General features: G+C 36.5%; 1 protein-coding gene across 20 annotated transcripts in view; it reads left to right on the forward strand.

Annotated features, from left to right (window-relative positions):
- Positions 1-16,560, forward strand: part of LPP (LIM domain containing preferred translocation partner in lipoma) — a 650,163-nt gene extending 633,603 nt beyond the window's left edge. For all 20 annotated transcript variants that reach the window (XM_019752112.2, XM_019752114.2, XM_019752115.2 and 17 more), the window contains one exon: positions 1,455-16,560. In XM_019752112.2, the coding sequence (XP_019607671.2) occupies positions 1,455-1,583 (129 nt within the window). In that variant the 3' untranslated portion in view covers positions 1,584-16,560. The remainder of the gene's footprint in view (positions 1-1,454) is intronic.
- The last annotated feature ends 3,984 nt before the right edge of the window (positions 16,561-20,544 follow it).

Raw genomic sequence — 20,544 nt, forward strand, 5'->3', positions numbered from 1 at the left:
ATGGAGGCCGCCTCACACTGGATGAATCAATCCCCTCTCTGCTCTTCGCTTCCCCTCTCTAAAACGAAGAAGTTGCCCTGGACACCCCATAGGGCTCCTTTGGGCCGGGAGATTCAAGGCATTGATGGCTCCAACATTGTGGTTGACTCCGGGCTCTTAGGGTATCCAGGTGACAATAGATAGTAACTCATGAAATGCTTAAAACCATGTCATTTATGAAATGTCCTTCTTTCTTTCCATTATGATGAAAAGACTATTGAGTTCCATTACTCACTTTCTTGAATACTTCCAGAGCTGCAGAATACCTGCTTGTTCATTTTGGTAAAGCTGACCTAGTGCAGCTGTTGCTGCTGTCATTGTATTCTGAGCAACACCCTTTCTGAACTTAAATTTCATTATTTGTGCAATGCAGACGTGAGCCCCAGTGACCTCCTAGCTGTCATGGTAGACAACAGAGGTGAGAAATGCAGCAATCATGGCCTTTTAAAAGAGTTTCCACTAAAGTTATCAAGTGCACACACCACTAGATGAAGTACATTTTTTTTTTCTAAAGAAACTTCCATTTTCTCCAAAAGTAAGGACCAACATTTAACTGCTATATAACACTTTCCAGAATGGACCCTCAGATGTGCTACCAACAATAATATAATTCTTTACAGTTATGCAGCTTTTTGCATTTTTTAAAAATAAATATGTTACATCCATTATCCTCTTTGATCCTTCCAACAGCTTGGTAGGAAATGCAGCAATTGTTTTCATAGTGGCAATCAGCCTTACCTGCAGGGACGCAGGCAGTGTCTGTGGTGCCCAAGAGTCTGCCTCCCGGTCCAGCACTCATTCCTCTACACCACAATATCTCCTTTAGAAAGCACAACAAATCGTTACTCCCCACAAACCTTAGGGTTGTATTTTCTTACTACAACTGGAGTAACAATGCAGAGCCCATTGCTGGCCCTTCTGCCTAGCCGGAATCACTCTACAGCTTTGCTCTTGCCTAGACAGGGTCAAGAAATGTCATCCCTGTACCTGTATATTCATTTTGAGAGATCCTTAAACTGATGATAAAGGGTAACAATGAATTAATGGTTCGGGATCTAGTCTTGTTTTATTTTCTCTTGTCCTTGCTATTATTGTTTGGGTTACGGGAGCAAAACCACGATTTGAGAGCCTAGACCCTTGGATTCTTCTTTTCCTGTAGCTGTACTTCCTATTAAGTGACCTTAGGGGGGTCATTCTACCCTCTTCTCATATATGTCTTCAGTATCTAATTCAATTTCATTAAACACATGATATGTTATATATTGGGGGAGGATTGGAGGGGCTGGTGGTCTATGAAGATGGAAGGTAAGAGGCCACATGGTGGAGGCCTTGAATGGAAACCTAAGGAATTTGGTCTCCACAGACGTAGCTTACATTTGCACTTACATCGTTTCCATCTGCCTTTATTTTTCTAGGATTGTGGTGGTCTCCTGTCTGAAGGAGATAACCAAGGCTGCTACCCTCTGGATGGACACATCCTCTGCAAGACCTGCAACTCGGCCCGCATCAGAGTGCTGACTGCCAAGGCTAGCACTGATCTCTAAATTCTGTGGCCCATCTAGCTGATTAGTTGGTGGCACTGAGAAGAATGAAATACAAGAAAAAATATAAGAAAAGAAGTAGGAAAATAGAGGAAAGGCAATCAAGCTATGGGATGGTCTCTGTTCTTCATCTACTGGTAACCTTTCTGTAGAAACACGTAGATTATGAGATTTTTTTTTTTTTTAAGTTCTTACCAAATACACATTTCACATTTAATCATGTAGGACCTTGGTGGCCTTTGTTTCCAAGGACTTCCACATTTTTACACGGATTATGCTCCATCCCATTCACTTCTGCATTCCTGTGACTTTTAATCCCTATGTTTGTCTCACTTTTCATCTGGTTGAATGGCTTTTTTTAGTGTGGTATTTGCTGTCACAGTTTTTCCTGAGTGAGTCTGCCAACTCACAGGTGCTTTTAGGCTTGAAGGCTCCATCCTATTACTTCCACGTTGCTTGTGATCATAAAAGATATCCTTGCTTTCTTTGTGTATTGAAAAGTATATCTTTCTGTTTCTCTAAACTGGTTATGTACCTTGGGGGGAAAAACTCACAGTTTATATGTTAGATTATAAAGAATTTAAGCTGTAAATTACATGGGTTCAAACAAGCCCAAATTTAATTTGCAGCCATCCAAATTCAAAATCTATAGTGACCAGTGGTTGGGGCTCATTTGAAAATAGATACTAGTGAAAGAGATTCAAACTTCAATCTTTTTCTGAAGAAATTACAGGTGGGATATAATGGAGACTGCATTTTAGGAGTATGTTTAAAAAGCCCATTGTTATCCCACAATATTATCTTAAGATTTCCCTTTTCCATATTGGCTGGACATAATAAAACAAACAAACTTAGTTTTCTCTGGAATATAACATTTTCTATACTGTCTATTGTTCAATATCAGTAATATTGACATGTTTTTTCTAATATTCAAACATGACTACCAAAATTGACTTTTTTTGATAGTGAAAAATATCTATAAGGAGCAGTTCAAATTGTTTTTTCCCCCCCAGGACCAGGTCCTTTCTGCCTGACAATTGCAAATCAGGGCACACAAAATAAAATTGTGTAGTTTTGTTTAATTTGCTTTAAAAAGACAGGAAAACTTAAAAAGATTGTGAAACCACAGTTTCATTATTCTCTTAATCCTTCTGCAACTCAAATTACTTATTGCAGGAGACATTTTCATATCATTGATGTGACATTTACACCACACTTTCAAAGGCAATCACTGAAAACAAAATTGCCTTTCTGAGTTAAAAATATGCAAAGTCTCTGCCTGGAATCTTTATTCAAACTACTGGGCAGAGAAATGCTTACTTACCAACTGTAGAACCACACTTTGTCAGGTTCTAACATGTTTCTTTTAAGGAGAGACACCTATCTTAATAATGGCAGGCTGCTGTTTTTTAAACGAATCAAGTATTTTGGATTGAGATTTCTTAAACTTGACTTCAAATCTTCCACAAGTATATGCTTTTAAATTATGAAATATTTTAAATATACACAAAAGTATAAATAATAATATAATGAATCCCTATATATATGTAACACCACCCACCTTAAGAAATCAAATATAACAAATATAATTACATTTCCCTGTGTACCCTTCCCTGACTCCATAAGTATCTTTTTCATGATTATAAAGTGACAGCCATTATAAATATTTTAGTGCGACTTTTTAAAATTTTTGTTTTTAACACCCAGAACAGAAATGAAAAATTATTTGTGAGTGTTTTCAATTTCAACCCATGCCTTAGAAATTCCAATTACATTTATTTTACTTTAGTAAGAATAATCATAAAATGGTTCTTTTTTTTTTTTTTTCCAATAAGAAAATCTTAAGCCTATAGCTCAACTAAGTTAATTTGTGGCTCATTTGCTTTGGTCACTAAACAGTTTTGTGTTAGAACCACCAAAGTTATAGCTTTATAAAGTTTCCTTTGACCACTGTCTTCTCCTTACCTTACTACTCCTATCCTGAATCTTAAATTTCTCATAATGTGAAATACAATAAGATCCACTTTGCACAGCATGTGAATTTCAGGATACAGTGGTGATTGTATCTCTGAATTTCTGCCTTCCAAATTAAAAGCCAGACCATGCTGATGACCTCAGAAAGCACTGACTGTTAGACAACGGGGGCGATAGTATAATCTGCTTGAATTGCTTCAGTAACTTGTTTTCTATGAGACACTTGGGAAAAACTGTCTTTAGGCCAAAAGCTAAGAGCGCAATTTATTGAAAGATGGATTTTATCTCTTGAATAGCAGTCATATTATTATAAATTTTGCCAAAAAAGGAAGAATTTATGAAATATTTATACTATAAAAATGCAATAACATTCTATTTGTTTGTTACATTTAAGTCCTTATGTAACTGAATGTTTACAAGCCAAAAAAATAGTTATAATAAAATGCTGTCACAGACCCATCACTGTGGCATTGCCAGAATACTGCTTGCTTACAATCTTTATAGTACATTTTTCTCACATAACCTCAGAGTATCTTTACCAAAGATTTTTAAAGTAAATCTCTTTTAATATAGACTTATATACTTTTATATAATGAATGTACACACATACATATGCAGAAATATTTAGATTTAGATTTTTTTCTTTCACAAGGTATGATAAGGAAAGGTTCCTGCAATATTTTATTCCAGGATTTCTTAAAAATATGATTTATATTGCTTTCTTGTCTTTTCTATTAATCATTTGACTTTAAAAAAAAATGCCAATCACTCTTTACTGTTTTAATTACATGAAATTTTGCCTATAGCAGAGATATAAAGTTCATATTACCTTAATGATTATAATTCTATTATTTTTTGATATATTGTCTTAATTGTTGACATTTAAATTTATAAATAATAGAAAAAATAGAGTCTATAAGAGAATGTTTGTTAAAAATATACTGGTTTTAAAAAATTGTCAAGAACACAAATATTTGGTAATTCTGTGTTAACGTGAGAGACGTGAAAAAGGGAAAAAAAACCCACTCTGTCATGGGCTCTGCAGGCCATTTCAAATCAAATTTCTTCATTGCCTGGATCCCCAGCTCATGTTAACACAATGTAGAGTCTCATGTGCAAACAAAATTGCCTTTAAAACTTAAAAATGAGTCACGTGTCCCAAGTATAAGGCATCAAGACTTTGAGATGCTGAAAATTTCTGCAGCTCAAAGATGTGGGTTCTTTTTCCTGTCATTAACAAATTGTTTCTGTAGGAGCAACTTCTCTGATCAAAATTACTTCATTGGGTGTATGCTGATTAATGCAGTGGAGTTATCAACGCTATAATTGTTTTCTCACTGTGAAAGATTCTTCATAGATGCTTATGGTGATGTCTAAAGTATGTAAAACTCTAACTACATGTAAAGAAGTATTTTCATTTGGGTCCAGAGGAAGAAAGAGAGCTCTTTTACCATGGGGCTATAGTAGAGGGTTTTATGGAATATAGACAGGACTCTGAAAACACAATGCCCAACCTTTTTCCTAGTTAGTAAAAATCCTATTAATGTGAACCAGCCAGGAATAACAGTGTTATTTCTATTTGATATGGTTTGGGCTTCTCTTGTCAAATCTGTGTCAGCTGCCCCCTATCCCTCCATTATCAAGTTTTGAAGGGTGTTGGGGAAATTATGGCAGCTGCCAGGGAGATCAGGGAAACACTGATGTAACCTCACAGCCTCGCACCATTCCTCTTGGCTTGGAAAGGCTATTTTTCCATATACATTTCTAGAAATATTGCTATACTACCTTAGTATTTCACATTTGTAGTTTAAACAAGCGATTGTCCATCTGTTGCCTACAGCTACACTACATGTGTGTTATGAAATATGACAGCATGTTCCATACCCTGCTTTAGCCATCTGTGGGGAACCAGTAGGCTGAAAAAGATATACCTCTGTGAAATGTTCCTCGAGTCCCTTTCCTGAGATTGTTCTTTTGGTGCACTTTCATGGGAGACAATCAGCAACATATACGAGTATGTGTGCCTTATTTTTAAAGAATCTTGACTCTACTATGAATACTCCACTGAAGAACCTGTAGCATTCACGATCCCCAAATCTCAAAGATATACTCATCCAAAAGTCCAACAAAATCCAGGGAAGTCTGAACTCTTCATCTTAATCTATCCTAATAGGATGTCTTTTGTTTTATCTCTTGGAAGTACCTTAATGGATTCCTAAATTGTGGAAACATTCTTATGGCCATGAAGTGATGTCCTGGATGTTGTCAGTGATCAAGTTTGGTGTTACTCTGGTTTTAGTCAGATAACAAGGACAAGACTTCACCTTGAGCCTTTAACCCTCATTCAGCATGTCCACTGGTTTTTAATTGCCATAATTTTTCAGTTTGTGTGTTTTTTAATTGAATAGTGAATGGAACACGATGAGAATCCTGGTTCTGAGTCATCATGGTGCGACCTTGAACAACTTATCAGGTCGAGTTATTTACTTGACAGATAACTAGAATGAAATTTTTCTCCTGCGGCTGTTGTTTGGTTAGCATACTATATCAAACTTTTAAAAAATTATCTGGTTAAAACTATGAGACTTGGTGAGAGAGTTTTTACTCCCTCCTTTCCTTCCTCCTTCTTTCTTCCTTCTTTTCTTTCTTACCTCTTTCCTCCCTCCCTTTTTCCTTCCATCCATCCTACCTATTAATGCTATCCTGCTTGGGCTTCCCATAAACAAATCAATGTATTACATTCCTTATGGTATTATGATCATATTAAGGGAAGAATGATACCACAAAATATATGTGGCAATCGTAAACCCTTCCTTTAAAAGGGCATATTTTCCAGATTGTGTTTATTCATAAAATGAGATAATAGAGTCTTTCAGTTTTATTTTAATGAGTTTTCATTAGGCACTCAGATCACAGAGTCCTTGGCAAATTCGTTTATGACTACCCTGCTTTTCTCAGCTATATGCAAAGTAATCTTTCTGAGACTAGGTTAAGGTTTTGTTTTTAATCAAAAGCATTTTGACCAACAAAACAAGTATATGTTTAGTGGTAGCATGGTATTGTATTCCACTGAAACTTGATAATTTCTCTTATGGCAAGGAAAAACTGTTATCCTTCTGGAATTCTTAAACATACCAACATTTTGCCTATGACAGTGATATTAAATCTTAACAGTTGAATCACAATATTTTGTAGAGGGGAGTCAGCACCAAAGCTTTTCCTGGAGCACAGATTGCAAGCCTGCTTATAAAAAGCTACCTGAGAACAAGAAGTCCGAGTCCCTCCCTGAAGCATTTTGTTAAAATTTGGGTCTGAGATTCTTTTGAAGTATGGCTAATACTGTTTAAAAAAAAAAAAAATAGGCCCTTTGTTTGTTTGTTTGGAAAAGGCTGATAATTCTAAGAATATATTTCCAGTTTTGGTTTCTATCCTCACTTCCGTTTTCTACAAGTTCTCACAGGGTTGACACTGATTTTCCTTTGGGGGAGGGTCCCATATGAAGAAAATAAAACATACTTAATTCAACACATAAATGAAATTACCAATAATTAATGACAGTCTCAGTGAGTATGTTGTTTTGATACATAGACAGAGGTGATTTTTTTTTTTTTCCCCTAAACTGCCTCCAGAAGAGTGCGATTCGGGAAGAGGAGGAATTTGATAGAAGGGGCAATCTATAATTAAAACTACGCAACAGAGTTCTTGTATCATGTAACTGAGAATTTTCATAAGGGTTTTAGGGATCAGCAGTTGTAGTTATTTAAACAGGTAAAATATTTAACTTTCCAACTTTATGAGGTGTTTAAAAATCACTATAGCTAACCCTACATTTTCCCCTTGTCAGAAGAAAGTAAAACAAGAGCACTGCTTGTCCCCATGACATGGCCATAACTACATCTGAACTTTTATAATACATGACCTCTCATCCCCTCTGAGAGGGGGGTATAGCTCGCCTCTTTCTGAGGTGGTGATACATATTCTGACATAGTCCTAGGCAAACTGTACTACATGCTAAGCATCTCTGTGGGTTAAAGGGTTTTGTTTTCATACATTCAATGTGTTATCCTTTTTCAGTGTACTTACCTGGTGAGCACAAGAAGTAGGAGTTGTTTTGGTCGGTGGTTCTCTCGTTCAAATCTAATCATCCACTTTCTGTGATGTCTTACCTAAATACTATGATTGATTTGTACTAGTTTTCTCTTTTTAGGTGCAAACACAGAAAACTAATTTTATCTTACTAACTTGAAAAATAAATATAAAATGACATATTTTCCCTTCACTATAGAAAGGAAGAATACATTCCTTTCTCTATTTTACTTTTCTGACCTCTGTGCAAAAAGACTTTATTTTAGTTATCCAACATGCAAGTAGTTTATTTGAGGGGATATTGTGTGGAAGATGTATTTTTACTAAACTCAGTGACATTTTCCCTTTGAAGTTACTAAAAGGTTATTAAAATCTTTGCTCTTTATTTCTGATTATTTAATGTACAGCGGTTTCTAACCCCACTAATAAATATCTCTATTTCCATCCTTTGTTATCAACAAAAATTAATATTCTATAAGCAGGAAGGCATACTAGAGAGGAGGAAACCCTACAGCTAATTCCTCTCTAAAACTATAGATGATTGCATTAATACTTTCCTACTGTATATCTTTGTTAATTTTCCAAGGTACCCATCCTTTTAGGGACAAGAAAAAACCTCATTCATCTAACTATGATAGATGTTTACCTAATATACCCTAATAGGAGCCTTATTAAACAACGCACAAATGTGTTCAGTCAACTTGGCACTGAACATAACTTCTAATTCTGCTCTCAACCCCTGGAATAGAATGACTTACCAAGAATGAGACGGGTGTCGCTATGTCACCTTGTATTCTATACCAGTGTGGAGGGCTATCGCTGACCCCAACCACCAGTGCTATTTGCAGACAAACACAGAATCATGAAGCTTTAAGGTTCTGAATCCTCTCTGTTATTCTCCTGACTTGCCACCATCCCACATCTTAGACCTGCTTGTATGTAGTACTGCTTATAGCAGTCCATTCTACCAGCAAGGCAACTCTCCTACAAAAGTTCTTTATGTTAAACAAAGATCTGGCTATAGAGCTATGCAAAACAATTCTAACATCTAAATCTTTGCCTCTAGGTCAGATATCAATAACTGTTTTAACTTTTCCTTATTTATTGACTTGGTGTCAAGTCCAGTCACCTTTCTGCTTTTCCTTTGAACAGTTGGACCTAAAAATGTTTTCTAATTTTATTTCAATCTACTGGGTCAGGCTAGGTGAAAATACTTTCTTCAGGGCTAAAAGTAAATGGAATTTGAATCACCCAAAGAAACTGATATTCAATGTGGATATTTCTCCCAAGGACTCAGACCCACGAGAGTGAAGGCAAGATGAGGATAGATCTTGCTTGTGTATAAAACAGTCCTCTTACGCTATGTCCTGTACTGTTTTTGATGTTGCCACATTCAAAGTCATTCTGAAAACAAGAAGTGAGCTAGTACATATGCCATCCGTTAGATGCCCACTTGTTGGTAGATGTTCATAACGTCTCCTCAATCTTTCCTTTCCCTTTGCCCCATCCTCCCAAGAATAAGACACTTCTAGTCCATATTCTCATACCAAATATACTAAAGAATCCTTGATACTTTATAGGTTAAATATAAATATTTACTGACTGACTGGTTTTGAGGGTCAGTTCCATTTTTCTGTGTTCAATTGTTTGTACCCAGAGATGTTGCACTTTAGAGCAAGTGAGCAGCTTCCCTACGTGATCGATTAGATATTGTATCTAGGAGTTCATATTTTCTCTTCACTTTTGTCTTTCTCACATCCTTATCCTTTACTCATTTGATTTATTTCCTAATCGCTGTAATAGAATCAGCTCCTAACTTTGATTCCAGCTCCTAAGTAACTTTGATTCAGGCTAAGTACAATAAGATCAAATAGGTTCAACGTTACTCCACAGGAAGGAATCTAGTGACAGGAAGAGTACTTCTTCCCAGTACCATCGATGAGGCTTCATGGAGGAGTGAAATTTAGTAAGAAATCTTGAATTGATGCATTGTCTTGATTTAGAGTTGAGGGAAGAGTATTTAAGGCACCAGAAACAACAGAAAGCAGAGGCTACATTCAGAGAAGACCCTCTGCTTTATGTATCACAGATTCTGGAATTTCCTTAACAGAAGCAAAGGCTTCCAGATATTCAGGGTCAATGGGAAGGAAAAGGCATAGAGGAAGGCTGATTCAATTATTTGCATTTTCATTTGAAGATAGTATGAGTTGCCCAAATGTAATACAACACATACAGTCTGAACAGGAAGCTTTATTTATAAGATACAAAATGTACATTCCGACTCGCTCATAACTACGTACTCCACTCTTGTAGCAAACATACCGACCTGTCTTTTGAACCCCTGCAAGAGAATGAGCAAAGCCCCCCTATTTTCCTATTGCTTCTAGGTCACAATCAGAAAGGACTCCATAGTCACCTCTCCCACTTAGTGTTAAAATTCCCTTACAGATTCACTGCAAAGTGATAATCCAGACTCTACTTAAACATCTCCATCAAGGAGCTCATTACTTTCATCTCTTCTGTTTCCTCCATCACACTTTGTTCTAAATTCCCTCTGACTCTGAAAGAGAACGAGCCTTCATGGCTTATGTTCTCCTTGCTGCTACACAAGATTAATCCTTACGACAAAATAAAATGTTGATTTTTACCTGTTTATAAAAAAAATCATTAGACATCCTTAAAAATAGTCTGAAGGATTTTCTGAGAGTCAGGTTTTAGTTTATGAGTTCCTTGTTGTTGTTTTTACATTCTTCAAAACACAAACGGTTCTGCCAGTTGTTATGTAGCTTTCTGCCTCCCCCCCCCCCCGCCCCATACCTATCCCATTAACGATACACTCCAGTTAACTGGCCTGCTGATAATGACCTTAAAATGTTGGGAAATGTCAGTATGTGATCTCCAATTCTAACAAGGAAAAAGTCAAAAGCAAAAGATAGTGCTTCTGTTAAAACTCATTACCTCTGGCTAGTTCTGTGCAAAAGGAAATCTTTCTTGAGCCGGAAGGAGCTATAGTACATTATAGTTTTATGTGGAAAAGTATAAATGCTTTCATAATTGCCCTGGGTTGCTATTTAGTTTCAATAGTATTTCTTGGTCTTTGGGAGGACAAGGCTTGCAGCTTCTTCCACCCCAGTTCGGAATTAGAAAGCCCTATCAGCAGAACCTGTCATCAGTCTCCTGGGCAGGACCTGGGGGTGGCTTTCTGAGGTCTAAAATAATAATTCCTAAGAGAGCTTACAAACTGCTTTCACACATAAAACAGCCCTGAGAGGAAGGTTATTAATAGCCTTACCCTAGAAGAGAAAGTTGCGGCTCAGAATCGTTAAGTGACTTGCCAAGGGCGATACAGCTGGTAAATGGCAGTTTGGGATGGACCCTGATCTTGCAAGTCCACTGCTCTCTCCAGTTGCCACTGCCAGAGCACAGAATACCTCAGAGCACAGTACGTGTTTCTCACAGACTAAAGTACCCCCTATTCAAAGGCATCCAAGGAAATTCACGCAGACCTTTTAGCTATCAGGTGGCCAATCCACATAGGCACTGTCAGAGACCATGTAGAGCTGGCATACATATTGTGTCATCTTGTGGGAAACTACTAGGTAGTCTGTCTGATGGACGCTGTGATGAAGTCAGTGGGGAAAGGCCACCGCTAAGCACAAACAACTGTGGCACTGAAGCACACTGCAGCACATTTCCCCAGAGACAGTGGGTTTACTTTACATTAACTGAAAAACTCTCTGGGACTGTGAGGGTCAGAATATCAACAACACCCTAACACTTAGAGTTCAGTGGAATGCACAGGTGACTTGATTTTAAGACGAGCGTCTCTCCTGTGGGCCACAGTGTATGCCCCACAGAGGCCGAAACTGCTGTAGGTAAACAATACATCTTATTCTCTCTCAGTGCACATTTATTGAGGCCCACCCATTTTCTGTGTCACTGTATCATGCATTCCCAAATCAGTCCACCAACCCATGATCTTAAGATGTCTGTGAACAAATGCTATGGGATTGATTGCAGTTCTGAGATTTGACCTTTGCCATTAGCTAGACCGGGCTTCAGGGGCTGTAGTAATTTTGTGATTTTGTGCATGCTCTCATGGGGACTTTGGTCCTGTGTATTTCCAGGACACTTACTGGGAAGCCTTTATGTTCTGGAAGCTGCTTTACATGGCAGTTCAACAACAACTGTTCCTTCTCTTGAGCTGGATCTCTCAGGAAGCTGTGCCTTTTGATGTGTGCTCTTGGGTTTTTATTTCATCCCATTTCTCTCTTACAGTTGTTTGGCTTTTGGTTAAAATCTGTGAACTGATTGAAAATATTCTTTCTTCATCTGAGTTAAATCTACTGCAGGAAACCTTTAAAATGATCTTATCTAATAAGCTTTCTAGGCATTTTCCCTCCCTAGAGTCTACCATCCATCAAGCTAGTCTCATCATCCATCTGCTTATTCCCTGGGATTAATGAGAGCCAAGTTAAATAACAAATGGCCTCGTACCTCTTTCCAATCTTCACACCTAGGAAATACAGGAGGGGCTGGAGGGGCCAGCAGGGACAGCAGAGTAGTAACCTTGGTTGAGATGGCAACATCCAGAGTCTGGAAAAGTTCCCCATTTTCTATGAGGTTTGATAAATATTATGGCTGATGGAGTAAAAAACGATGTAGAATAGATGGAGGACCCCCAACCAGGAGGGAATTAATAGAAGCAACATTTTGAGAACTTCTCGGAATTATCTAGGTGAGCACACCTGAGTAGAGACTCACTTGGGTGGAACCTGTGACATCTTATTAGAGGAAATAAAAGTACAGTGAGACAGTGGGTATGAAAAAGCAGCTCTTTAACAAAATAAAGAGCGCCACAAACCCCGATTTACCTTTACATAATGTAAAGAAAATTATCAATAAAAAATTGTTTTCCTCCGTTCTATACAGCATAGTCCCCAATGTTTAGGGGAAATACAATTGTGTTGTCCTTAAAACACACCTATGTGTGCACACACACTCACATGCACACGCATCTTCCAAGAAAGCTGATCTTTCAGAAAAGAAACTTATTTTTAAACACTTGGGTTTTTCAGACCAGAAAATTAATAATTCCTAGACCTGACCCATTTTTGTAACTGCCAAAAAAGAAAAGAGAAAGTTATTTAAATTTTGTATGGATCCGTTTATCTCTTAAAATATTCCAAAGGAACTTGAGGTGGGGATGGAAACTAATGTATTTATCTCTCCTGCTCGATTCACTCTTTATATTTCTATTTGTTGGGAAGAAGGTCAAGAACTATTCTTGGGCCATTATTACTGACGTATTGTGTTGCGACTTTGTACAGTGCCTGCTTTGCTTCGCACCAAGGCATAGGATTAGTAGTTGCTTTCTTGACTCCATTTCCTCTATTAGGAAAGAGTAAATATTAAGCCTGAATGTCTTTTTCCTCACCAAATTATTTAACTCCATTTCTGAACTAGTTTACAAAATGCGAAATAGAGAGAGCTAGGTTTTTTGGATACTTTTCTCCTCCCCCACCCCCTCTGGGAGACTTATGCATATAAGGGGGGGAAAAACAAAGCCAGTCCCTTCTCTGTTGTTCTCTTTGGGTGACAGTTGATGATCACTTATTAATAATAATCAACCAGAAGCAGGAGAAAAGCCTACCCAGGTTATGATATATCTGCCAACGTGTTTCATTCCTTCAAACACAAACTTGGAGAGGGAAAGGGATTTTTATAATCTAAATATCAACAGTAGGAATGACCTCATATTTTAACTTTCAAGTAATAAAGCCAAGCTAATATTTGGGTAGTGACTGCATTTTACTAATTCTATATATCTTCTAATTAATTGTTAGATTAATGTCAAGTACATCAACGTATCAGGGTGGAATTGCCAAAAAAAGTTAAAGTGCCTTAGACCTCTCTCACTAGGTAGCAAATTGAAACTGGTGTAGACCATGCCAGCTTTCTACCCAAATTAAAATGTCTGAAACATCAAGGAGGTATATCTTTGATGAAAGAGATTTAGAACCCTGGGTAGTATATCTTGTTACCAATAGCTTATAATGAAGTAGTTGCAAAATTTTTTTCTTACTTTCTTTTACTGCCCATTTATTCTCTTGGGAAAGTTGATGAGCGAATTATCCAAGAATCATTTCCTTAACAAACAAAGAATTCCCCCCCCCCTAAAATCTGAATAATGCCCTCATTCTTTTTCAGGAAACATATCAAAGAGCAAATGGAATTAAAGATGCCACTTAATGGTCTGATTCCTTAGCGTGAATAAAATGATCATGTGATTTTATGTACGTGAAGCAAAAATTTAAACTTTGATGAAAAATTTTCACAGCTGAATGTTGTGTTGAACTTTTACCTTGTTATCTGTGCAGTGGACTGCTTTGTTTTTGTTTGGTTTTGTGGTTTAAACTTCAATTTATCATTAGTTTAACGGATTTGGGGCTCTCTCTCTTTACTGGGAATATGTGCAATCATGAGACACACCCAAAAAAAGGAAGGGAAAGAACTTTCTGAGTAGCAAAGCTGTGCCATGAAATAGACGTGACATGAAGATGCAGAACCTGAGGATAGTAATTTTCTCTGAGCCTCACACACAAGTTTTTATTTCATGGCTTTGTCACAGGCTTTTCTCCTTCTGTGCTGTCACCTTTGAGAAAAGCAATTGCACCTTCTCCAAGTCTGCCTTTTTAACAGCTACAGTTGAGTTGGCAAGACTTCCCCAGTTCTGAATATAGCCATTTGCCGACTCCGGCCTCTTTGCGAGACTGAGTCAAATCTGTGATCTTCTGTTCAGCAAACACATCAGCAAAGTGAGAAGATGAGGCCTAAATATAGGCTCTATTAACTTCACTTTTAGATTTACTGCCTTCAAAAAGTGCCTGTTCTGAGAAACATAAACGTTATTCTTACATATGTATGTACACACGGTACCCAGAGTCCTACTGTGCAGCCTTCAAAAACATACCATCCAAAGGAGTAGGTGCTGAGATAAGGAAACCTTGCCAAGTGGAAGAAAGTCACTCATTTCCAATCTCCCCTCTGGAGTGACACCATGAAATGGGCTGCAAACACATTCCCTGAGCGAGCACTCCTTGCTGATACAGCCACTTTATATTTGTATCCTACTGGATGGTGGCATATTGCTGAGGTTTCCTGTACTCTGCTTCCAGGCAGTGTATGCTTTATGGAATTGGAACATTTAGCCAGGGGGGGAAAAAAAACTGTTGAAGAGATTAGAGCCAGGTCCTGTATTAGGATATGTGTCATATGTATGTTTTATAAACTAAGCATTTGGTGGGTTTAGAACGTCAGCACATTTCTTCTCCTTTTATCTCTCAGGCTAACATCAGTGAAAACTAAAGAAAAGTCTTGGCTGTGAGGATTGGAGGCTCAGGGGGCCAAATGTCCTTGCCAGATCCTTAGAACATCTTTACTTTGACTCCTAAAAATAGTAGCACATGCTATTTAATTGCTTTTGTTTCCACAGTTCTGTCACGTTAAAACTAGCAGGAGCACAGCCTAGAAAGATGGACTCTTACCCAAGTGAGGCAATAGCAGAGGGTCCAGGTAAATAGGACGAGGTAGACACTGCTTGATTTTTGGAAAAGGGTTCAAGGGAGGACATGCTTCCAAAAAAGATCTTTCTCAATGTGTCGTCTGACTCAACCAGCTGGCAAATTATACTTGCCAAGTCTCTCTCTTTCCTTCTAAGTTAGTTGGCTCCACGTTCACTTGAACATGCCTCTGCTTTGGAAAAGTAAGACACCTCCAGTTAGCCTTTCTCCAAGGAAGCTCTTCATGTCTTCTTAATCACAAAGTTGTCTCCTACCTCACCCAGTTTCCCCAAATGAAAGTAAAGGAGGGGAAGCTATGGAAGATTCTTTCCCTGCCACTACAGTCATCCACCATTCTGCTCTCCATTTAAGGACCCCCGCTATATAAACTAGGGATGAGGGTGAAACAGATTCCTATCTCATAATTTCAAGAGTGTGGACCACCCTGCCTTTAGTTGTCATCGTTTTATGAGTCCAGTTGTTTTCTTGGATAAAGAGTGATATTCTTCACTAGAAAAGACTACCCTTCACTGTTAATGTTCTTTTTATGATTCTTATCCAATTTCAACACTAGTCATTTTCTGTTTGTTTTGTTTTGCTTTGTTTTAGAAAATCAGATTTTAGTGCTAGATACGAGTTCAAAAATCTCTGTACAATGTCAGAAGGGGTTTAGCGATATAGAGGTTTTCTTCCTTGGAAACACAACCGACTGGGAAAGAGACAATATGGCTTTCCTCCAGGTTTCAATCTGATGATCATGATTACGAGAGAGGCTTCCATGTAAACATTAAGTGGTGTTTACAGTTGGATGGATAGAGGAGGAGGGGAGACAGGGAGAAGCTAGGTTTTCTCTGCGCTAAATGTGTTTACTGAGATCAAGAACTAAGTACACTCATAGCCCCACCATGATCACTTCCTAGTCACAATAACATTGCCTGACTTAGGGAAGGCCACACAGAAAATATATGTAGGGAATATACCTTTTTCACGTGTGTGATACTGACAGAGCCATGGCGTCCCTAAAATGTAGGTTTTGATTTAGTATTTTATTCTTAGCAAATTGCATTCTTCCACTACATCATGAACCGTCACTGACATATCCAAAATAATCCACATGGTTCCTTATGAAAATAAGAGAATAAAATATGTCATAAGCAAGTGATTTGGGTATTTTGTATTTATGTATTATCAAACTATACTAAAATGTTTCTATTTACCTTCTATCCATTTTTTCTATCAATTATGTTTTTTCCAATGCTCTATAAGAATGAATATGAAAATCATATCCTTTTTTTCTGTAAAAGAGCTGCAACTACTTTATTATATTTAGAAAATCAATAAACTTCTTATTACATTTATTTGCCTTTGTGTCATTTGCTTTCCATATGGTCTTCTGAGAAAGGGAATGTCTCTCAAAGCAAATATAATGCTCAACAAGAGTCTGCCGGCCCCCACTCTCTACTGTTAGCACAGAAGATCATAAGGTTGGTTGTGTTCTGAAATTACTGACCACTCTGTGTCTTAACCTGTGTGTAAAGCATTTTTCTCGCTTAGAGCTGGATCCAAGTGAGTGGGTCCCTAGAAGTGGGGTCAGGGTGTTCTCTCATCCCCAGAACTTGCTGACTTTTTTACACTTTGATTCCATCTGTACTATGCATACTTTTTAAACACTGAAAGTCTGCTCTGTACTGAGCACCTTACAGGATACAGATATAAATCAGACATATAGCTCCTACTTCCTGTAGTATAGTACAGCTGATAGATAGGGATACAAATAACTATGGGGAAAGGAAAGAAAGACTCAGACACATGGGACAGTCAGTAATTTAGCCTTTTCAAGCTATCACTGTTCATTATATTATTTTTAACTGCCCATGATCGGGAATTATTTTACCTTCATAGACGAAAATTCTGAAAATGTAAGAAATAAAGTTAACCCAAGATCACTATTCATTCACTAAACACCTTTTTTCTTTTTTTTTCTTTTCTTAAGCGTGACTAAAGCTAGAAGGTACACGAAGCTCCTTCCTTGAAATTCAGAAGAATACCCCTTCTCTTTTCCACTTAAGCCTTGGGTTTAGCTCTCCAACATCAGTTTCAGCCTAATGCTGAGGGACCTGAGAACTACAGACCAGATAACTGGCAAACCTCATTTTTAAAGGTGCCAGACACAAGAGACATCTATGAATAAACAAATGATGGCTAAATCACTGGGACTCAGAGTATTCATAGCTTCCTGCCAGAGAGCTGTACACGAAGGGCATATAACATGCAATTTTATCTTCCCTTTTCCTATTTTTCTCAAATCATTCTGTTCTTTGGCCCTCTCTGCTCTCTGTATTCTAACACTGCTATTCTAACTATTCATTCATTTGTCCCTATTCATAGAATGTGAGCGCTAGGAATGCCCTTAGAGAGCATACTAAGGGGAATGCTCTTAGGGGAATACTAAGTCCAAGAAGAGATTTACCCAAGATCAGAATTGAATGGCAAGACCAGGTCTTGAGTCCTGGCCTCCTGATCTCAGTCCAGTGCTATCAAACCAATGACTTTAATAATGTGGAAAAGAGTTTTATCTCTAATTTCCATTTCTAGGAAAAATAAAGGCATTTAAAAATGAATAAAAACTGAGAGGGCTTAATGTCCATAGACTCAAACTAAAAGAAATTCTAAAAGATAAATTTCAGGAAGACAGAAACTAAACCAAGAAGGAATATGAGTGATGCAACAAGGGATGGTGAGCAAAGAAAGTGGCCACCATATAGTTCAATCTCAAATAGGTTAGGTTTATCCCAGAACCACAACAGTAGCTGTACATTAAATAGTCTACTAATGTAATTCACCACTTTCACAGGACAAAATAGAAAAGTCTTATAATCAGAATATCTCAATAGATGAAGAAAATGTGATTTTTTAAAAAGCAATTATAGTAAAAAAAAATCCCTTAGAAAACTACAAATAGGAAGAAACTTTCTTAATTTAGTAAAGACTATCTGTGAAAATCATCCCAAGTGGTGAAACATTGGAAGTAATTATTTTAAATCATAAAGGAAGGATACCCACTATAACCACTTATATTCAACTTTGTACTGAAGACTCTAGCCAGTAGTTATAATGGAGACATGAATAAAATATATAGAATAGAATGTAAGAAACCAAACTGCCATTAACTATAGATGCTATAATTACAGAAAACTAGTATATAGAAACCCAAAATAATATGTAAATAATTACCATTAAAAAGTTTAGCAAGTTTGCAAGATATAACATTACCCAAAATCCATTTTATGAATGTGAAACAGCCACAGAGTTTGGTAATGTATTTTTAATAAGTCATATACAATACTAACAAAAATGTAAACTACCTAAGAATATATATATATATATGTTTTAAATGTAACAGACCTTAATGAAGAAAATCATACAACTTTACTGACGGACATTAAAATAGATCTGAATATAGTAGATATACCATATTCAAAGATAGGGACATAATATCAAAAATGTAAATTCTCCTTAAGTTGATCCATACATTTAATAGAATTCTAACATAAATACCATCAGAATTTTTTATGGACTTTCACAAGCTGATTCAAAAATTTACTTGTAACAGCAAAATCCCCAAAACATTTTTGAACAAGGAAGGATAATTTTCTTTACCAGATAAGACTTTCTATAAAGCTATAGTCATTAAGATAGTGTATCATTTGTATAAAAGAAGACAAATAGACAAGTGGGCCACAGTTGAGAATCCAAAAACAAAACCATCCATTGATGGTAACTTAATATATGACATGGATGATACTGCGGATCACTGTGGAAGGGTAGATGCTGAGATAATTTGTCTCTCATGTAGGCAAAACTTTAAGACCTATTAAAAAATCTTTATGATCTTTAGGAAATTTCATAAACAAAATTAAAAAACAAAACACAAAAGATGCAAATAAAAGAATTGATCATTTAGACCCCAATGAAATTAAGAAATGTTGTTAACCAAAAGACTCACAATAGCTTCAAGCTGGGGAAAACTATTTGCCAGACATAAAACTGACAAAGGGTCATTATCCAGCATATACAAAAAATTCCTAACAGAAATAAAATTCAGTAGAAAAATGGGCACAAGAACGTATTTTCCGCATTTCATGGAAGGGGAAAATAAGAAAGAATGCTTAAGGTAGTCATTAAGAGAATGCAAATTAAAACCAACATGAGTTACCATTTTACACAAACCAGAACAACAAAAACCTAGACATCTGATAATGCCAAGTATTGAAGATGACATGGAGCAATTGGTATTTACATACAATACTGGTGGGAATGTAAATTGCTAAAATCACTTTGGAAAATAACATTTTCTAATAAAGATGAAGATATACCAATCCTATGACCAATAATTCCACTGAGGCCCATGTACCCCAGAGGCATATACAAAGATATACAGAGCTGTACTGTTTATATGACAAAAAGCCAAAGATAACACAAGGGTCCATCAAAGGGAACTGATGAGTAAATAAAAGTATAACCATGTAATAGAATAATGTATAACAGTGAAAATTAATGAAATATTGACTAAACAACATAGTTAATTATCAGAAACATAATTTAGGGGAGAAAAGAATAAAAGAATATATATATATATATATATTCTAACATATATATATATATATATATGTATATATATATATATATATATACACACACACATCATATCATTTATAGAAAATGTAAAAACAAGAAAAACTATGTTGTAGATAGATGATAGATAGATATAAATAGATGATAGATGGATAGATAAATAGATGATAGATGATAGATATCCTAGAGACATAGGATAAAAGGAGTGAGGAGATATGATTTGTGAAGAACATAAGGGAGCTTCAGTGATGTTATTAATATTAGATTTCTTTAGTTGGATTTTGGGATCATAGTCATTCATTTTTATTATACCTTATAATATGAGCTATATATCTATCATATACTTCATAATATACTAATTAAAAGAGAAAAGAAGGGAAGAAATGCTTCCTGATAACTCTTTTCTACTCCAGTGCAAAGTCAAGTACTCCATACTTTTAAAAAATATTTTTATTAAAATATAACTAACATACAATATTATATTAGTTTCAGGTGTACACAATAGTTATTCAACATTTATATACCTAAAGAAGTGATCACCATAAGTCTAGCAACCATGTGACGTTGTACACTGCTATCACAATATTATTGACTATATTCCCCATAATGTACATTAAATCCCCATGAATTATTTATTTTATACCTGAAAATGTGAACCTCTTATTCTCTTTCACCATTTCTCCTCCCTTTTAAAATTTTTAATTGTA

The sequence above is a fragment of the Rhinolophus sinicus genome, linkage group LG01 (genome assembly GCF_036562045.2).
Source record: "Rhinolophus sinicus isolate RSC01 linkage group LG01, ASM3656204v1, whole genome shotgun sequence".
Classification (NCBI taxonomy): Eukaryota; Metazoa; Chordata; class Mammalia; order Chiroptera; family Rhinolophidae; genus Rhinolophus; species Rhinolophus sinicus.